Source organism: Hyaena hyaena, unplaced genomic scaffold, assembly GCF_003009895.1.
Source record: "Hyaena hyaena isolate Hyena2069 unplaced genomic scaffold, ASM300989v1 scaffold_27, whole genome shotgun sequence".
Taxonomy (NCBI): Eukaryota; Metazoa; Chordata; class Mammalia; order Carnivora; family Hyaenidae; genus Hyaena; species Hyaena hyaena.
The window spans coordinates 1981891-1998434 of NW_024080659.1; the positions used below are offsets into that span (position 1 = coordinate 1981891).

The following is a 16544-nucleotide window of genomic DNA, read 5'->3' on the forward strand; positions in this document are numbered from 1 at the left end:
AAGGGAGGAGGCTGAGGAAGAAGCCAAGTTGTATGAAGGCTCATCTGTCTGGACTCAGTCAGTTGAGTGTCCGACTCTTGATTTCCGCGCAGGTTGTGATCTCCCCATCGAGAGATCGAGCCCTTCGTCGGGCTCTGCGCTCACAGCATGGAATCTGCTTGGGATTCTCTCCCTCTCCCTCTCTGTGCCCCTCCCCCGCTTGTGCACGTGTTCTTTCTCACAATACATAAACTTTAAAAAAAAAAAAAAAAAAGAATGGGAGAAAAAGGCCCAGGGCACTGCAGTCAGGTATTTGGTGGCAGTCAGCTCCGGGCGCTGGGGGCGAGGACGAAGCTCCCATGGCACATGAGGCGTGGCAGCAAAAGGACCCCAGTCAGGAGGACTGTGTGCGTAAATGGCCGGGACTTGTTGGGAAAAGAAGAGTGTGGCAAGGGACAGTGTGCGTTTTAGCACAGGCCGGCGGGGCGGGGCAGGGGGGGACTCTGCATTCAGAGAGGAGGGGTCAGAATCGTAGGAATTTTGCTGACCACCGGCCACCGTGCCAGGGCCCAGCCGGGGTGGAGGGAACCGAGTGGTAAAGGGCCGAACAGGGTCCACCCAGTAGTGTCGGGGGCCAGGTTCCCACTGCAGGGCAGTGTGTAGGGGCGAAGCTGGTGGCCTTCAGGCTGGGAGGCAGAGGGTTACGAAGAGCTGGGCGTGGGCACTCTGTGACTCCCCTTAAATTGGGCCAGTGGTGCCAGGTAGCGAGGGGCCCGGGCGAGCGCTAGGTCCCGTCCCCAGGCTGAGGGCAGGCTGGGTGACCACGGCAAGGCCACGGGGACTGGGGCGTCGAGAGGGCTCAGCTCCCGAAGCACAGGGGGCTGGGCTGCACGGTGCACCCCCTGCCCTGTGGGGGCCGGAGAGCTGGGATTCCAGCACCTTCCGGCCTCCAGGAGGTTGTCTGGGCTGCGGGGTCAGGGGTCGGCAGAGCGCGGGCCGGGGGTCTCCGTGTGGCTCCTACGACGACATTCGTCTCCTCGCCGAGGGAGGCCGGCAGGCACGCGGCACACACAGCGGGCACCGGGCCGGGCCCCCAGCACGCTCCGCTGCGCCACTCTGAAGGTCTCGGCGGTGGGGACGCACCTGTGTCGCGGATGCGTGTGTGGCGCGAGGACAAGGCCACACAGCCACGGGCAGCAGAACTGGGCTTGAGCCGAAGCTCGCAGCCTGGCTGGCTGTCCCGCTGTGCCTCTCGGGGCAGCTTCTGTCCCCTCACTTGGAGGGGTCGAGGGAGGGGTGTGCTCGAGGGGAGGGGGCAGCTCCAGGCCTGGGTTCTGTGAAAAGGTGAGGCTTTATTATAGAAAATCTCTACCCCCCACCCCCCCAGTCCCATGAGGCTGCACGTCAAGCAGATGTATCCGGGGCCGACTCTCTGGAAGGACAATCCGCTTTGTCCGAAGGGCCACCTGGCCGGATCCGGTGGGCGGGGCCTGATCTAGTGGACCGGGGATCCAGCGGGCGGGGGCGGGGGCTGGATGCCTTCACCGGGGCAGTCCCTGTGGCGGGCTGGGCCCTGAGATGCCCTGCGTGTCAGAAGGCCCAGTGTCGTAGCCCAGCTTCCTCATGTCCTTGGTCACCACGTTGAAGAGGAGTGTGACAAAGCCCTGAGAGCGGACGCGGGTCACTGGGGAGAGAAGGGCAGCATCAGCCGGGCTGCTTTGGGAAACTCTCGGCCTCAGCGTTCTGTCCTGTAAAATGGGAATGACTGCCTGGCCGTGCCCCTCACTGGGAGGTGCTCTGGGGAAATGCCTGGGTCCTGCCCTCGCAGTCCCTCTGTGTGCCTGGCAGGTCCCTGGCTTCCACCCTGTTTGTGGGGGTCTCCCCAGTCCCTCCCAGGCTCCTATGGGGGGGGTGGGGCTCAGGGGATCAAGCTTTACCTTCCCGGCCTTCACCCTGGGCCACCACCTTGGGGTCTGTGTACTCGGGCCGCCGGCCCATGAACCAGCTGGAAGACAGGAGGACCTGGGTGAGCAGATCCCCGGCCTGGCCCTCCCTCCCACCCCAGACGTGGGCTCTCCCCCTGCTTCAGCAACAGCAGCCCTCCTCCCACCCCCCATCCCAGAACCTTCCCAGGCCACCTCCCTCTGCCCCCGCAAGGCGAGGCTGGGTGCCATGTGTGGCTTCCGCCCAGCGTGTGGGGCTCTGTGCCCCACCCCTCCTCAGCTGGATGCCGGGCTTTCCCGTCACAGCCACTGTGGGAGGTGGGGCTGGGGGCACAGTGGGGACCCAAGTGGCAATCCCAGAACGAGGGCAGCAGCACACTGTGTCCCCTCCATCCTCCCAGGGAAGGAAGGCCCCATCTGGGAGTTCGGCCTCCTTGGGGCGGGCAGAGGGGCCAGACCCGGGCTCTCCCCTTCCCTCTCGGTACCCATCATCTCTGAACCCCTGAGCCCTGTGCCTCTGGCCTGTACCTAACGGCGCCCAGCTCCCAGGGCCCTAGGTGAATGCACTCTGTCAGCTGCCATGAGAAACGTTAACCCTCCGATTTACGCTTCTCGCTCTGACATGCACCTGCCCCAAGGGTGGGCTTGCTTGGGGGTGACCGACACGATCACCTGACTCCACAGTCACTGATGTGAGGGGTGCACACTCAGTGCCGGGGCCCCCGCCGTGCCCACTGTCCACCCGCCCTTCACAGGGGCCCTGCTCTGTAAAGCCCTCCCGTCAGAGGCTAAGGGCGGTACGGTGACTTGCCCAAGGCCACAGCAGGAGCGTGACGCTGGACCTCCCCGTGGTCCCAGCTCAGCTCCCGGCCCTGCGGCCAGAGCCTCGCTTCCCACACACCCACTCAGGCCGGAAACCATTTGGGGCACATTTCCAGCCGGGTGGGCCAGGCAGACGTGGGCATGTCCCATCCAGGAGCACCTCCAGCCTGGGTTTTGGGGCCCTGCTGGTGGTAGGGAACACCAGTGATGCGGCTATGGGTGGTGGGCTCCCCACGGGGAAGGAGGCCCCTCCGTCTATGGGTCCAGGCTCCGCCCTGCCTCCCCCTACAGTGGCCTGCGCTCTGCCCCAGCAGAGCCACCCTCCTCGTGGCTGCCCAGCACCCTCCACAACCAGCAGCCCGTCTGGCTCCAGCTGGAGTCACCCCTGGGCCCAGGCCACCCGGATTCCGCCAGCCCCCACCACCCACCGGGTGCTGCCCAGGGGCCGAAGCCAAGCCTGCCCCCTGCAGTCTGCAGCCCCAGTGGAGACCCAGTAGGGGGCTCACTGGCTCCTGGCCTCGAGAGGGGGGCGGATAGGGGAACTGGGAAGCCAGGCTTCCTGCCAGGGCTGGATGGGCGCACCACCACCTCTCTGTGCCTCAGTTTCTCCATCTGAGGAGTGGGGCTGTCCACCTCACCGGCACGGGAAGCAGCCACCACGGGCGAGGCACGCCCCAGCACTCACACCCGGAGCCGCCGCACTGCTTCCTCTCCCGAGGCCCAGGAGGGCAGGTGGTTCAGGGTAGGGGTCCGAGGGATGCTGGGTAGAGCGTCCAGGCAGGGGCCGGAGGCGGGGAAGGACCCAGCGGGCTGGAGGAGCCACGTCGGAGGGCCGGAGGGCAGGAGAACGCAGGGCTTCACAGCACCCTCGCAGAAGTTAACCCAAAATGCGGAGCTGCGCTTGAGTGCTTCCTCCAGTCGTTTTAGAAAACCACTTTTGGGGGCGCCTGGGTGGCTTAGTCAGTTGAGCATCTGACTTCGGCTCAGGTCATGATCTCACAGTTCATGGGTTTGAGCCTCACATTGGGCTCTGCGCTGACAGCTCAGAGCCTGGAGCCTGTTTCAGATTCTGTGTCTCCCTCTCTCTCGACCCTCGCCTGCTCACACTTTCTCTCAGAAATAAATTTAAAAAAAGAAATAAAAAGAAAACCATTTTTGTCGCTACGTGAAGACTCACCGGGAGGCACTGTCATAGGCTGGACAGTGGCCCCCCAGATATCAGGTCCTGGTCCCTGGAATTTGCAAATGTGACCTTACTTGGGAAACGGATCTTTGCATGAGAAAATAAATGCTGTTGTTTAGGCGTGGAGTTGGTGGTGATTGGTTACAGCGGCCCCAGGAAACTCTACGGGGGGGGGCGGGGGGGGGACCGGGACCAGGTGGGCTGAGCCAGGGGGGCAGGGTGGGGAGCAGGAATAAGAAGGCTTGGGGGGGAGCAAAGGCCACTGGGAGCCTGTCACAGGGCGGCCTCCACGCAGGCCGGGCCTCGTCTGGGAAGAGCCTGATCAAACTGCCTTCGCTAACTGGCCCTTCCTCCAGTGTCCACAGTCCAAGCGCATGCGCCCTGCCCGGGGGAGGGGGAGATCGCCCCCTGCCCCCGCCCCCACCGCTGCCCCGAGCTGCTCTCCCTCGGGCACCGGCAGAATGTCGCCTGCTGTGTAAGCCATAAGGCCTAACTTCTCCTGAGAGGGACGTGGCCCTGAGACCCAGGCTTCCCTCAGGGCTGGAGGACGAAGAGCGGCATGAACGCCCCGGGCCGGACAGCCGTGTGGGCTCAAAGCCCTAAACCTCCCCGGACCCACCGGTGAGCACTGGCCCCCACTCTCCCGACAGTCCCGTGGGGTGCACGATGTCCGCTCTAGCTGACGCTGGCCCAGGGCACCGGGTAATAGGCCCCTTCCCACCACGGTGGCCTCCCAGAGGGCGGGGGGCACCCCACGTCTCCCCCCCCCACGCCTCAGAACTCAGGGAGGCTTCCCTGGCTCAGGTCCGGCGCTGCCCCCTTGCGCAGAGAGCAGGGTTCGGGCCGGGCTCACCCCGGTACGGCCGGGCCTGCGGGGGCTGCTCGTCAGCTGCCACCAGGGACCCTGATGGCCCCCCGTCTTCCCCACATCCTGCTGTGAACAGACGGCGCGGGGCCCCCGCCTGGCTGGGCTGGCGGGGAGCAGCGGTGGCTCGCAGCTGTGCTCCTGTCCCCTGCGAGTCATCGACTCAGCTGTGGTGAGGGGCGACAGGGCTTGGTCCGGCGCCCCCCGCGTCCGTGCGCACTCCCTGCCTCCCTGGCGTCTCCCCCTCCCCGTCCACCGCTGACCAGCAACACCTGGTCCCGGCCCCTCCTCACACACTAAGCCCACGGGCCTTGCACATGCTGTTTCCTATGCCTGGAACATTCCTTCCCCAGACCGCCCACCCTGGCCCTTACTTCTCTTCTAGTTTCTGCTCAGGTGTCCCCTCCTCGAAGAGGCTCCCACGTGTGAGGCATTTCCTGACGGAAGGCGCCCCTCGGGAGTTATTTCTGTTCTTTTGGCTCCTACTGCGGAATCCTGCGTCCTACCTTCTTAACGCCGTGCTACGTCATGAGCACGTCCCCACCTGCTCTGCTCCGACGCAAACCGCAGCACGGGTCACATGCACGGCCTTCCGCAGCTGGAGCAGTGGCTGACGGGAGCCTGGTGACCCCCAGAAGCCACGCAGCACCCGTTTCCATGTGTCCCCAAAGACAGAGCAGTGGGAGGAAGACGGTGTCACCCGGCACAGTGAGGGACTGTGGCAGCCCTCCCTCCGCTCCCCTGCTTGGGTCAGAAGTGGGGGCTGGAGGCGACATGTAGAAAACTCACCTTGTAAACTTTTGCAGTTTAGACGTGGATTCTGGGACAAACATGGGGATGGTCCTTTTGTGCCTGAAACACATGTTTTCACAGACGCTTGTGCTGAGTCACAGAAAAGCAATGGAACCTTCCGAGCCTCCAGTGAGCAGGGGCTGTTAGCCAGGCCGCACCAAGTCAGGGGCAGGCCACCCGTCCAGCCGGCACGGGCTGCACCCACAGGGCCCAGGCCGGGTGCTCAGCACTGGGAGGGTGAGGCGGAAAAACTAGGCCCGACCTCGAGGAGGCCAGAGTCCGCGCAAGTCCGTTTCCTGTAAAGGGTCAGGAGGCTACAGCCCGGAGGCCCGGCTCACACTGCCCCTCGGAGGCCCTGGCCTCCACACTCCAAACACCCTCCAGGAAGCCCCTGACGACTCCCCGGACCCTCCTCACTGCGGCCACCTGCCCCCATCCTGCCCTTCACACCCCTCCCCCACTCCTCTCCACAAACCTCCCCTCTGCCACCCTGCTTAACAAGAGGGCCGCTTCTCTCCGTCTGTGTCTACCACTCTGGGGGCTTCTGAGGAAGGGCCATGTGTCACACTAACGTCAGCGGGGCCGGGCACAGAAGGGGGATCAGTGACAGCTCGCGGGACGCTGAGGGGGCAGGAACCGAGGAGTACACAGGGTGTCCGAACCGCGGTCCCAAAGTGCCTACGAACTGTCGCTGGGCCCAGCCCCTCACAGGATAGCCCCCAGCGCTCCCTGCTGGGGCCTCTGACACTCTCCCTCCCGCCTGCCGTCTGGGGGCCCAGCCCTAGCTTCACCCACATGGGCCTCCTCCCAGATATGGGCTCTAGCCCACAGCCCCCCAGACCGAGTTGCCCAGGCTCCTGGGGACCCCAGGGCATCCCCAGCCAGACGCGACATCTGTCCTAGGAATAGGCCTGCTGGGGGTGCCCCGGTTCTGAGCCAGCATGGCCCAGCAAGAGATGGACTGCGGCCCAGGGACCCGGTCAGAGCTGGCACCTACCTGCCGGGCGAGAAGGGCAGGTGCACTGCCCCATAGCCTCGGACCACGTCGTTCCCAAACACGTCCGGTCCATACACGCTGAGCACGATCTGTGGCCCTTGGGAGGCACAAGATGCAGGGTCAGCAGGTGGGGAAACTGTGGGGAAGGTGCCAGGCAGAGAACACAGGTGGCACTCAAGGCCCTGGGGGCGGTGAGCTGCACACAGGGCAGGAGTGGACAAAGGACCCCCCCTCTCTACTAATGGCTTCTGCCCACCCAGAGTCCAGGGAGGCAGGTGGGGACCGCGGTGGGGACCGGACCGCGCTGGCTAGGCCCCCTGCTCAGCCCGGATACCGGGAGGCCGTGCCGACCCTGTGATCTGACATGCACGGGGCGTGCCCGAAGGCACTTTTCTCCTCCGTACAAGCCACAGGGGCCCAGCTGGGGACCGAGCAAAGGGGCCGCTTCTCGGGAGCTTCCTATCTGATAGAGGTGGTCAGCCTGCAGCGCATGTCGTGTGGGCTTGTGGGCCAGAGAGGCTGGTTTCGGGGTTCCGAGGGAGAGGTCAGAGAGATGGCAATGACCTTCCTCGTGTACTTTCCTTTAAATTACTACCGATCACGCTTGTTCCCTGTAAACATCGAGGTGCATCAGGCCCTGTCACCTGGCTCCATATATTCATCCACTGAACATAAGGAAGGAATCACCCCAGGTGACAGGTGAGCAAGCAGGCTGACCCTGCAGCCCCGCAGGACCGGCCTCGGGCAACGACCTCCCTTCCTGGCCTCTCGGTTCCCTCCAAAGACACGGAGAGCAGTGTGGGTCGAGCACTCGGCCTTAAGGAGAGGGTGGCACCCTTCCCATCACCACCCCGCCCCCCTGAAGGGAACCGCTATTCTGACTCAACAGAAGCACTTCTCTGAAGTCTTCACTGCCAAAGAATGCATGCTAAACACGGTACTTTGGTTTTACCCATTTTTAAAAAACGTGGGGTGCCCGGGTGGCTCAGTCGGTTAAGCATCAAACTTCAGCTCAGGTCATGATCTCACGGTTCGTGGGTTTGAGCCCCTTGTAGGGCTCTGTGCAGACAGCTCAGAGCCTGGGGCCTGTTTCAGATTCTGTATCTCCCTCTCTCTCTGACCCTCCCCTGCTCATGCTGTCTCTCTCTCTTTCTCAGAAATAAATAAAACATTAAAAACTTTTTTTAAAAAAAAACCTCATACAAATGGAATCATATAGTATGTGTACATACAAATGGAATCATATAGTATGTGTATTGTTACCTAGCTTTTCTTTCTTTTTTAATTTGAGAGAGAGTATGAGCAAGGGAGAGGGGCATAGGGAGGGAGACAGAGAGAGAGAGAGAGAGAGAGAGAGAGAGAGAATCTTAAGCAGGCTCCACACTCAGCGCTGAGCCCAATGTGGAGCTCGATCCCACAGCCCTGGCATCATGACCTGAGCCAAAATCAAGAATCAGATGGTCAACTGACCGAGCTCCCCACCCCCACCCTGCCGGTGCCCTAGGGTCCAGCTTCTTCAGAATTCAACATCATGTCCATGAGATTCGATCAAACTGTCATGTGTGGGGTTTTGCTCGTTTTCAACACTGGGGAACATTCTGGCTCTGGGCAGACCATGAGGACATGGTTCACTCTAGTGCCAACGGACACGTGGGTAGTTTCTCCTTGGGGGACCCCCCCAGATGGCGAGGCTGGGAGCACTCTGCTACTCTCGCCCAGGCTAGGGCCCCACGTGCGCACACGTTTCTGCTGGGCACGTGTCCGGGGTATGAAAACAAACACGGGGCCACCTCCCAAAGGGGTGGTGTCCCCCAAACACTCCCACCAGTGACTGGAGTTCCCATCATACCACGTGGTCACGAAGCTTGGGGTCCTCCAGCTTTCTTGCCTGAGCTATGGCAACTTACCTCGGCTGTGGCAACTCACAGTGGCTTAACTTTTTTAAAAAATTTCTAATACTTTTAAATATTTTTTTTTAAAGAGAGAGAAAGAGCGTGAGCAGGGGAGGGGCAGAGAGAGCAGGAGACACAGAATGTGAAGCAAGCTCCAGGCTCCGAGCTGTCAGCACAGAGCCTGACGTGGGGCTCAAACTCACGAACTACGAGATCATGACCTGAGCCGAACTCAAGAGGCTGAGACTAAGCCACCCACGCGCCCCTCATGGTGGCTTTAGTTTGCATTTTCCTTAACTGTAACCTTTCTTACTAAAATAAAGCTGAGGCCCTGCTCTGTGTCCGGGTCACTTGTATGTCCCCTTTTGTGAGGTCCCTGTTCAGTCTCTTGCCCACCTTTCTACTGGAAGGATCTTTTTCTCATTGATGCATAATGTTCATGTGTGTGATATTCTGTGGCCTTTTTCACAGCAATTCCTATCTTCTGATGAATAGAAGCCCTTAATTTGAATATGGCCAAATCCATGGATCTTTCCTTTAGAAAGTCCTTTGAAGGGGCGCCTGGATGGCTCAGTCAGTTAAGCGTCTGACTTCAGCTCCGGAGATAAACTCAAAACTCATGGTTCATGAGTTCAAGCCCCACATGGGGCTCTCTGCTGTCTATCACCTTGGAGCTCGCTTTAGATCCTCTGTCCCCCTTTATCTCTTCCCCTCTCTCAAAATAAGTTTAAAAAAAAAAAAAAAGTCCTTTGATGAAGTCTTCCCTTACCTGATAGCACAGCTCTAGCGCCCCAGGCTACCTTCCTGAAGCTTTGCTACTTTGCTTTCGTGTTTCCATTTACACACCCTCCTGGAGCTGGCTGACGTGCACAGGTGCGGCAGGGGTGCGGAGAGCAGGTTTCACGTCCCTGTGCATATCCGAGTGTCTCGGTTCCTTTTATCAAGAAGACCCGCCTTCCCGTCCTGCTCCACAGTGCCCTTTGTCACGAGTCAACGGTCCACACACGCTTAGGTCTGTCCTGGGGCTCTCTCTGGGTCTGTCTGTCTCTCCGTGTGTAAGAACTACACTGCCTTAGTTATTCTGCTTTAAAATTAAATTGAAGCTTGAGGTGTCATAGAACAACTTATATTTTGATCCTGTAAAGAATTTCTTTTCAAAATACCACTTTTGATTCACTTTATATGTACACATTTTAGTTATTTTTATACAGAAAGCCACTGGTTTTTGGATGTCCATCCCATATCTGGCATTTGTGGTGACTTATTAATTCTAGAACTTATCCGTAGATCATTTTGTGCATTCTTTAAAAAAAAAAAAAAAACAAAAAACTTTTAGGGGCACCTGGGTGGCTTAGTCAGTTAAACGTCCGACTTTCGCTTAGGTCATGATCTCGCGGTTCGTGGGTTCGAGCCCCGCGTCGGGCTCTGTGCTGACTGCCAGCTCAGAGCCTGGAGCCTATTTCAGAGTCTGTGACTCCCTCTCTCTCTGACCCTCCCCTGCTTATGCTGTCTCTCTCTCTCTCTCTCCTAGAAATAAATAAAAAACATTTAAAAAATAATTAAAAAAATTTTTTTAAGTTTATTTATTTTGAGAGGGGGAGAGACAGAGAGTAGGCAGGGGAGGGGCAGAGAGAGAGGGAGAGAGAGAATCCCACACAGGCTCTCCGCTGTCAGTGTGGAATGCGATGCAGGGTTGGAGCTCACAAACCATGAGATCATGACCTGAGCCGAAACCAAGAGTCAGACGCTCAACTGATGGAGCCACCCAGGCACCCCCATTTTGCACATTCTACGTACACACGGTCACCTGTGAAGACCGACAGTGCTGGCCTCCCTAATCCTTATACCTTTTGTGATGGCGCCAAAAAGAAGGAAATTTTTCACCATTTCACTTCAGAAAGGTGATGTTTGCTCTAAGTGTTTTATAGAGAACCTTCATCAGATTAAGAAAGTTTCCTTCTATTCCTAGTTCGCTAAGTGTTTATCATGAATGGATGTTGAATTTTTCTTCATTTATAGAGACGATCGTGACTTTCCTTCTTTTTAAAGCAGTGAATCACACGGGTTGATTTCAGATGTTTCATGTACATACTTTGTATTTTGGGAATAAACCAGACTTGTTCAGGATGTATCCTCCCTCTTACATCCTGCTGGATTTGGCTTATGAATATTTTGTTTGGGGGTTTTGCCACCACGTTCAAGGTCTGGAATGATCTGGAGCTGGGCTGCTTCTCCCTTCCTCCCAGGGTACAGCACCTCGAGCTCTCCGTCCAAGTAGCAGGGATTTTCTTGACTCTTGTGCCCCAAACGCAGTGCAGCTATCAAAAATCTCAATCAGCCTCTCAGTCACCTCTGGCAGAGTCAGCAAATACCCCCAGGGGTGATGTGATTGGGCTCACGTCTCTAGATTGCTTTCTCACAGCTCCTGGCCTGGTAAATCTCCAATACGTGGCTAGCTCTCTGGTGCCTTCAAAGAGTTGTGTTTGGTTTTGCTTTTTAATATTTTATCCATGTCTCGCAGCTTCCTTGGGCAGTAGGAGACTACTCCATTAGCCAGTGCCCCATTCCAGGAAGCCTGTGGAAGGGGCGCCTGGGGGACTCCGTCAGGTAAGTGTCCACCTTCGGCTCAGGTCACAATCTCACAGTTTGTGAATTTGAGCCCCGTGTCCGGCTCTGTGCTGACAGCTCAGAGCGTGGAGCTGCTTCGAGTTCTGTGTCTCTCCCTCTCTCTGCCCCTACCCCCAGTTTGTGCACTCTCTCTCTAAAAGAAATTAACATTAAAAAAAAAAAAAGGCATCTATGGAAGCATCTTACTCGTGGATAATGACAAGATGCAGTTCCTAGCCAGAAGGACCGCCAGCAGCCCCTGCTCCGGACCCTCTGGGCGCGGTAAGCCTAGGCCCCGGGCCACAGAAAGGCCCAGACTATGAAATCAGATGGACCTGAAAGCCAATCCACACTCAGCTCCTAGATACAAAGTTGAAGGCAAGCAACGTCACTTTCTGTGTCGTTTCCTAACACGGGAAAAGAAACGGAGCAGTCTGCCCACCGCACAGGAGTGGGAAGCTCGGACAGGGCCACACGGGGGCGGTATTCACAGCCCCTCTGGAGCGACCCCAGGTTTTGCACGCGGCTATCAAGGGAGAGTGAATTCTAACCATTGCACAACGTAGATAGTAAGCACTGCAAGCAACGAGGGCGCTGGGAAGGGGTGTCCCAGGCAGAGGGGACGGCACGAACCAAGGCTCAGAGAGGTGACTGGAGGGGTGTGCACGGGAGGGGCAGGCGGCTCAAGCTGAGAGCCTTGCGGGCTAGGCCGCCGCAGTCCCGGATGCCAGGCTGTGCTTTGCCAGGCCAGAGCTGTCAGCGGCGCAGGCTGGGGCCTCACCTGCCGGGCTCTGCGCTCCCAGCGTCCTCCGCATGGCACGGAGGCGAACCGGGGTGGGGAGTGGAGGGGAATGGCCAGGCGGCAACACAGCCCACCCGCCCCCTGGGCCCGGATTGTCCTGGGGGCACCTCCCCATCCCGGTCCCTGCGGGACCCCTGCCGACTCACAGCCGTAGGGATTGGTGCTTTTAAAGGTGACGTCGATGGGGAAGTTCCACACCAGCGCCCGCCGCACGTCTTGGCTCTTAGATGTGATCTGTGAGATGCCCTCCTCCAGACCCTGTGAGGACAGGGACAGGGACGGCCAGTGCCCCAGCTCCAGCTGCCACGCTCGCCCCCTCCCTGGGCGGGCAGGCGGGAGGGCCGCGTCCTTCACTTCTGCCCACACGCTAACTTCCAAACAACAGGGCCCACGACGTCGTGGAGCAGCTCCTAGGTCCCTTCGGGTTTTATCCAGTTCGAGCTTGATGACCTGGGGCCAAGTGGGCGCACGCCCCCCCTCGCCAGCCCGGGGCACCCGCTCCGGCCGGTTCTTCCCCTCTGACATGACCGACTGCACCCCGACACCTCCTGTGGGAGCACGAGTGCGGGCGGTCCTCCCTCTCCCGAAACACCCCCGCCTCCCCTTCCTCAGCCCGTCAGCCGCTCCATGCTGCCCACCAAGCGAGCTCCTTCCAACAGCTGTGCAGACCCCTGGCTCCAGTTCCTTCTCTGCTTTGCTTCTGGAACTCACTCAACCTGACTACAGGCTCCCGCTCCACCAAAGTGTTTTGTCGAGCAGCACCAGTGACCCCGGCACTGGACACTTCCCCGTTCTCACTTCACCTGACCCAGCGGCAGCACGGGACACGGCTGGTGGCTTCCTGACAGCCCCCCCCCCCCCATGTGGCTCTGGGACACCATACATACGTCTTCGGGTCTTTCCTCCTCAAGGGAGGGGTGGCCCCCACTGTGGCTGTCAGCACTTGCTCCTTCTGTGGGAGCGTCCCTGAGCTCCGTGTTGGGACGCTCCTCTAACCGGCACCCATGACTTCAGCCGTCTCGGGGCCGCTGCCATGGCCTGGGGGTGGCTGATTCCCAAACCCGTGTCCCCAGCCTGGTCCTCTCCTCTGACCCGCAGATCAGCATGGCCCCGCCCTCACTGCCCACCAGGCACCTCCGTCTGGACATCTAGTGGGAACCTCAACACTTGCCGGGCTGGGCTCTGGAAAGCTCTCCCAGATCTGCTCTGTCTAGTCTTCTCATCAGATGGCAGCTCTGCCCCTAAGTGCCCCGGCTGGAAGGCTTGGTGTTACTTGGCTACGTTCTGTCACAGCCCACAGCCGTCCAGCAGGAAAGCCCCGTGTCTCCCCCCACTACCTGTCATCACCCCCAGCGCTGGCCCTGTCCACGTGCCATCTCTGTCCCTTGGTGTCTGGTAACCGTCTGTGGTGTACCTGCTTTGGCCCCTGCTCCCCGTCTACTGACAACACAGAAGCTAGAGGAGTTTGCAAAACACAAGATGGGTCACTTTCTCTCTGTTCTAGACTCTGTGAGGGCGTCCATGTCACCCTGTGTGAGGCTGGCTCACGCTGACTTACTGTGTCCTCCAAGACCTGCCCCGTCTCTGACCCCTCCCCCCCACCCCGCCTCATCCCCGGTCACTCTCCGTCAGTCCTGCCTGCCCATGCTCGTCACTGGCCTCCCCCTGCTCCTCAAGCACACCAGGCGCGCCCCCGCCTCAGGGCCCGTGCGCCTCTGCACTTCCTTCAGGTCTCTACCCAAAGTCACCTTCTCAGGGAGGCCTTCTCAGGCCTCCTCATCTAGATTCCAGCTTCCCTCTATCCTGCACACCTCCCTTCCTGGCTCTCCTTTCTCCCTGGCACTTTTCACTAGAACATACTAGAACACTAGCGCTTAATGTCGGCCTCGCCCCACAAGAATGCACACCTAAGAGAGACCGGGACTCTCGTCTGGCTTTGTTCACCACTGAATCCCCGTCACCCAGAAGACCGGCCATAGTTATTCGGTTAGTGGGTGAACAGAGAATAAGTGTCATCACTTCGCTGTACAGCACGTGTCAGGCACACAGTACAGTATACGTGCCGTCACAGCCCCTCTCTGCTGGAGACAGACTGTCCCCAGGGAGGTCTCACAAGGAGAGCTTCCACTCTGCCTCCTGACTCCCCAGAGTCCTCCCCATGAGCGAGGAGAGGCCACAGGGCGAAGGGACTGGCCCAGAGGCTCCACGGTGTGGCCACTTCCAGGCTGGCCCTCTGGGGCCTGCGTGCCCACGCTGCCCACACATTCCTCTCTGCTGCTGTGTGCAAGTGCCGGGGGTAAGGCATGTGGGTGAGCACAGCCTTGATCGGGGAGCCCACCCGGTGGCTGCGTCCTCCACTCCAGCTTTACCAGGAACAAAGTCACATTTCGGAACCCCTGGAATTCAGTGTCTACCTCTCAGTTGGTTCTGAACTGGGTGAGGAAGGGGTATGACAGACACCTTCAGAAACCCCAACAGTCACGGAGGCTGAGAGTAAGGGAGGCCCAAGAGCCCAGCTTACCGCCGTGGGGGCCCAGTCCTGGCCGTACACAAAGCAGTACTTGCAGTAGAGATCGTCGTACTCGGGAAACTGTGGAACAAGCACACACGGGTTCTGTTTACAGGCAGTGGGTGAGGCCAGCGTGTTGGCCTGGGAAGGGCGGCTAACAGGAGTGCTGCCCACGAGGCACCTAGGGTGTGGCCTAAGAGACGGGGATGAGGGCTGCTACTGCCCCTGGGCCTTTGCCCAGCCTCTGCCTTCCGTCTGCCATGCCCTTCCCATGCCTTCATCTGGCAAACTCCTGTTTGTCCTTCAAAACTCACCTTCCAGGGAGCCTGCCCTAACTTCCAGGCTATTTCAAGGGCCACCTCCTGGCTCTGTCAGCCCCTGGTCCTTCCCTCCATTGAAGCTCTGACTGCCTGTCAACCCCATTTGACCGCAAGCTGAGAACAAGTGTGATGACGTTTTGCTGTCCCCGATGCCTGCCCCGATGAAGTGAAAGGTCTAAGAAGAACCCAGATGCTCTCAGGACACAGAGCAAACACAGAGCTGGAGTTGAAGGCCTGAAGAGGGAGAGGGGCCCATAACTGAGTGGGAGGCACAGTGGGGGGTGGCCTGGGTGCTGACGCTGCAGACAGTTGTGATCCAGCCCAGCCAAGGGCCCTTAAGGGGACAGAAGAGGAGAAGATAGTCTTGGGCACTAGGGTCGGGGGTGGGGGTGGCGGAGCGTGGACTGGGTGGGTGCCTGGGGGCATAATCCCAATGAAACACAAACTCAAGAGACACCTAATAAGAGGTGATGGCGGGGCTTACCCAAACCGTCGCACTTAATCCTCACGATAATATAATAAACACCATCTTCCAACAGCCTGGAAGGGTAATGCAGCAAAACTTTGGCATAAGACAGACCAGGTTCAAATCTCAGCTATGCCACTGCCTCTGGGCAAGTGTTCCCATCTGCAAAACGGTGATGCTGGTCATACCCATTTCACAGGACTGTTGCGCGGATTGAATGAACGGTGCTGGGCGCCCAGTCTGGCACGTAGCGAATACATGGTGACTATATCTACGTGTGTATTTAAATATGACAAACGGTTCTTATAAAGTGAAGGGGGATGGAGAGTAGCGTCCCCTGTCAGATTGGACACTCTCCTTGGATCTTTCCACGATCACCATCGTTGTATCAGATTAACTAAATCACCTCCATTCTAATCCAAGTTCAAGCACTGAAGGGCTCAGAGCACGGAGCAATTGAGGACCGAAGCCCAGCGTGCCTGCGCGACTCGGTTCCTCCCGTTACACCCGCGCCAGGCTCCTGCCCGTGACTCCACAAAGTGGACACGATCCGAACCAGGGGTCACAGGCTTGGCCGAGCGTGCCCTCGGCACCGGCTCAACCTCTCCAGGCCTGTTTCCACACGCGCACATCGGGGCTGAGGACTCGCAGCAACCTCGCGTCAAACTTCTCAAGTGCTGGTTCCCCTCCCCGGCCTAACCCGGGATGAGAGAGGCTCCAGGAACGACGCGCCTCTCCGCAGCCACACAGCAGCCAGGGAGGTCGCGGGACGGGCCCCCGGGGGAGACGAGGGTAAGGGCGGGGCAAGGGCCACGGCTGCTCACCTGGGCGCTCTCCACCTGCCCGTTGACCATGAGTAGGAAGACGCTGGGACCCGCGGCCGCCATGGCAGGCTGGGGGCACCTGGAAACGACCCAGGCTGCGCGCGGGGTTGCTAGGAGACTCTGGGTTGCCCTGGAAACAGACGGCGTGGCGCATGGGACACGTTTCTTCAGAGCGGCACTTTCGCAAAACCGAGCACTTGTGCGACAGTGCGCAGGCGCTGTCAGCAGCAGCTGATGGACGGGGCGGGGCTTTGGAGGGAGGGGCTCCGCAGTCCCACCCGTCTCCGAGGAAGCTGGGACAGTACACGCAGGCTGGGCGGGAGCGTGGGCCCATTGTGTAGACTCCGGCCCCGCCGTCCGATCCGGCTACACCCGCAGGAAGTGTGTATCCACTCGGCCTCGGCCCTGCCCGCCCCGAAGCCCAGAGGCCCGCCCTGACTCAGGCAGGCCGGGAGCCAAGTGGTACAGATGCTCTCCGCCACCAGATGTCGCTGTGGCGCTACCGGGAGGATGACGGCCCGCGCTCGCCGAGGAGGGAGTTTT

The 16544-nt window shown here is 59.4% G+C and overlaps 1 protein-coding gene across 1 annotated transcript; it reads right to left on the minus strand.

Moving 5' to 3' along the window:
- Positions 1-1311: 1311 nt before the first annotated feature.
- B9D1 (B9 domain containing 1) lies at positions 1312-16184 on the minus strand. The gene is made up of 7 exons (XM_039227264.1): positions 16002-16184; positions 14404-14472; positions 12029-12140; positions 6582-6678; positions 5582-5644; positions 1917-1984; positions 1312-1663 (listed from the first exon to the last, which is right to left on the minus strand). Exons 1-7 carry the CDS (start codon positions 16062-16064, stop codon positions 1521-1523), a joined length of 615 nt encoding a protein of 204 aa, XP_039083195.1. The 5' UTR covers positions 16065-16184; the 3' UTR covers positions 1312-1520.
- Positions 16185-16544: the final 360 nt, after the last annotated feature.

Coding starts and splice junctions, on each gene's coding strand:
- B9D1 (XM_039227264.1), bottom strand. CDS start 16,064: ATGGCGGCCGCGGGTCCCAGCGTCTTCCTACTCATGGTCAACGGGCAG. Junction 14,473..16,001: donor GGCAGGTGGAGAGCGCCCAG/GTGAGCAGCCGT, acceptor CTTGTTCCACAG/TTTCCCGAGTACGACGATCT. Junction 5,645..6,581: donor CTGCCCTTCTCGCCCGGCAG/GTAGGTGCCAGC, acceptor CATGTGTTTCAG/GCACAAAAGGACCATCCCCA.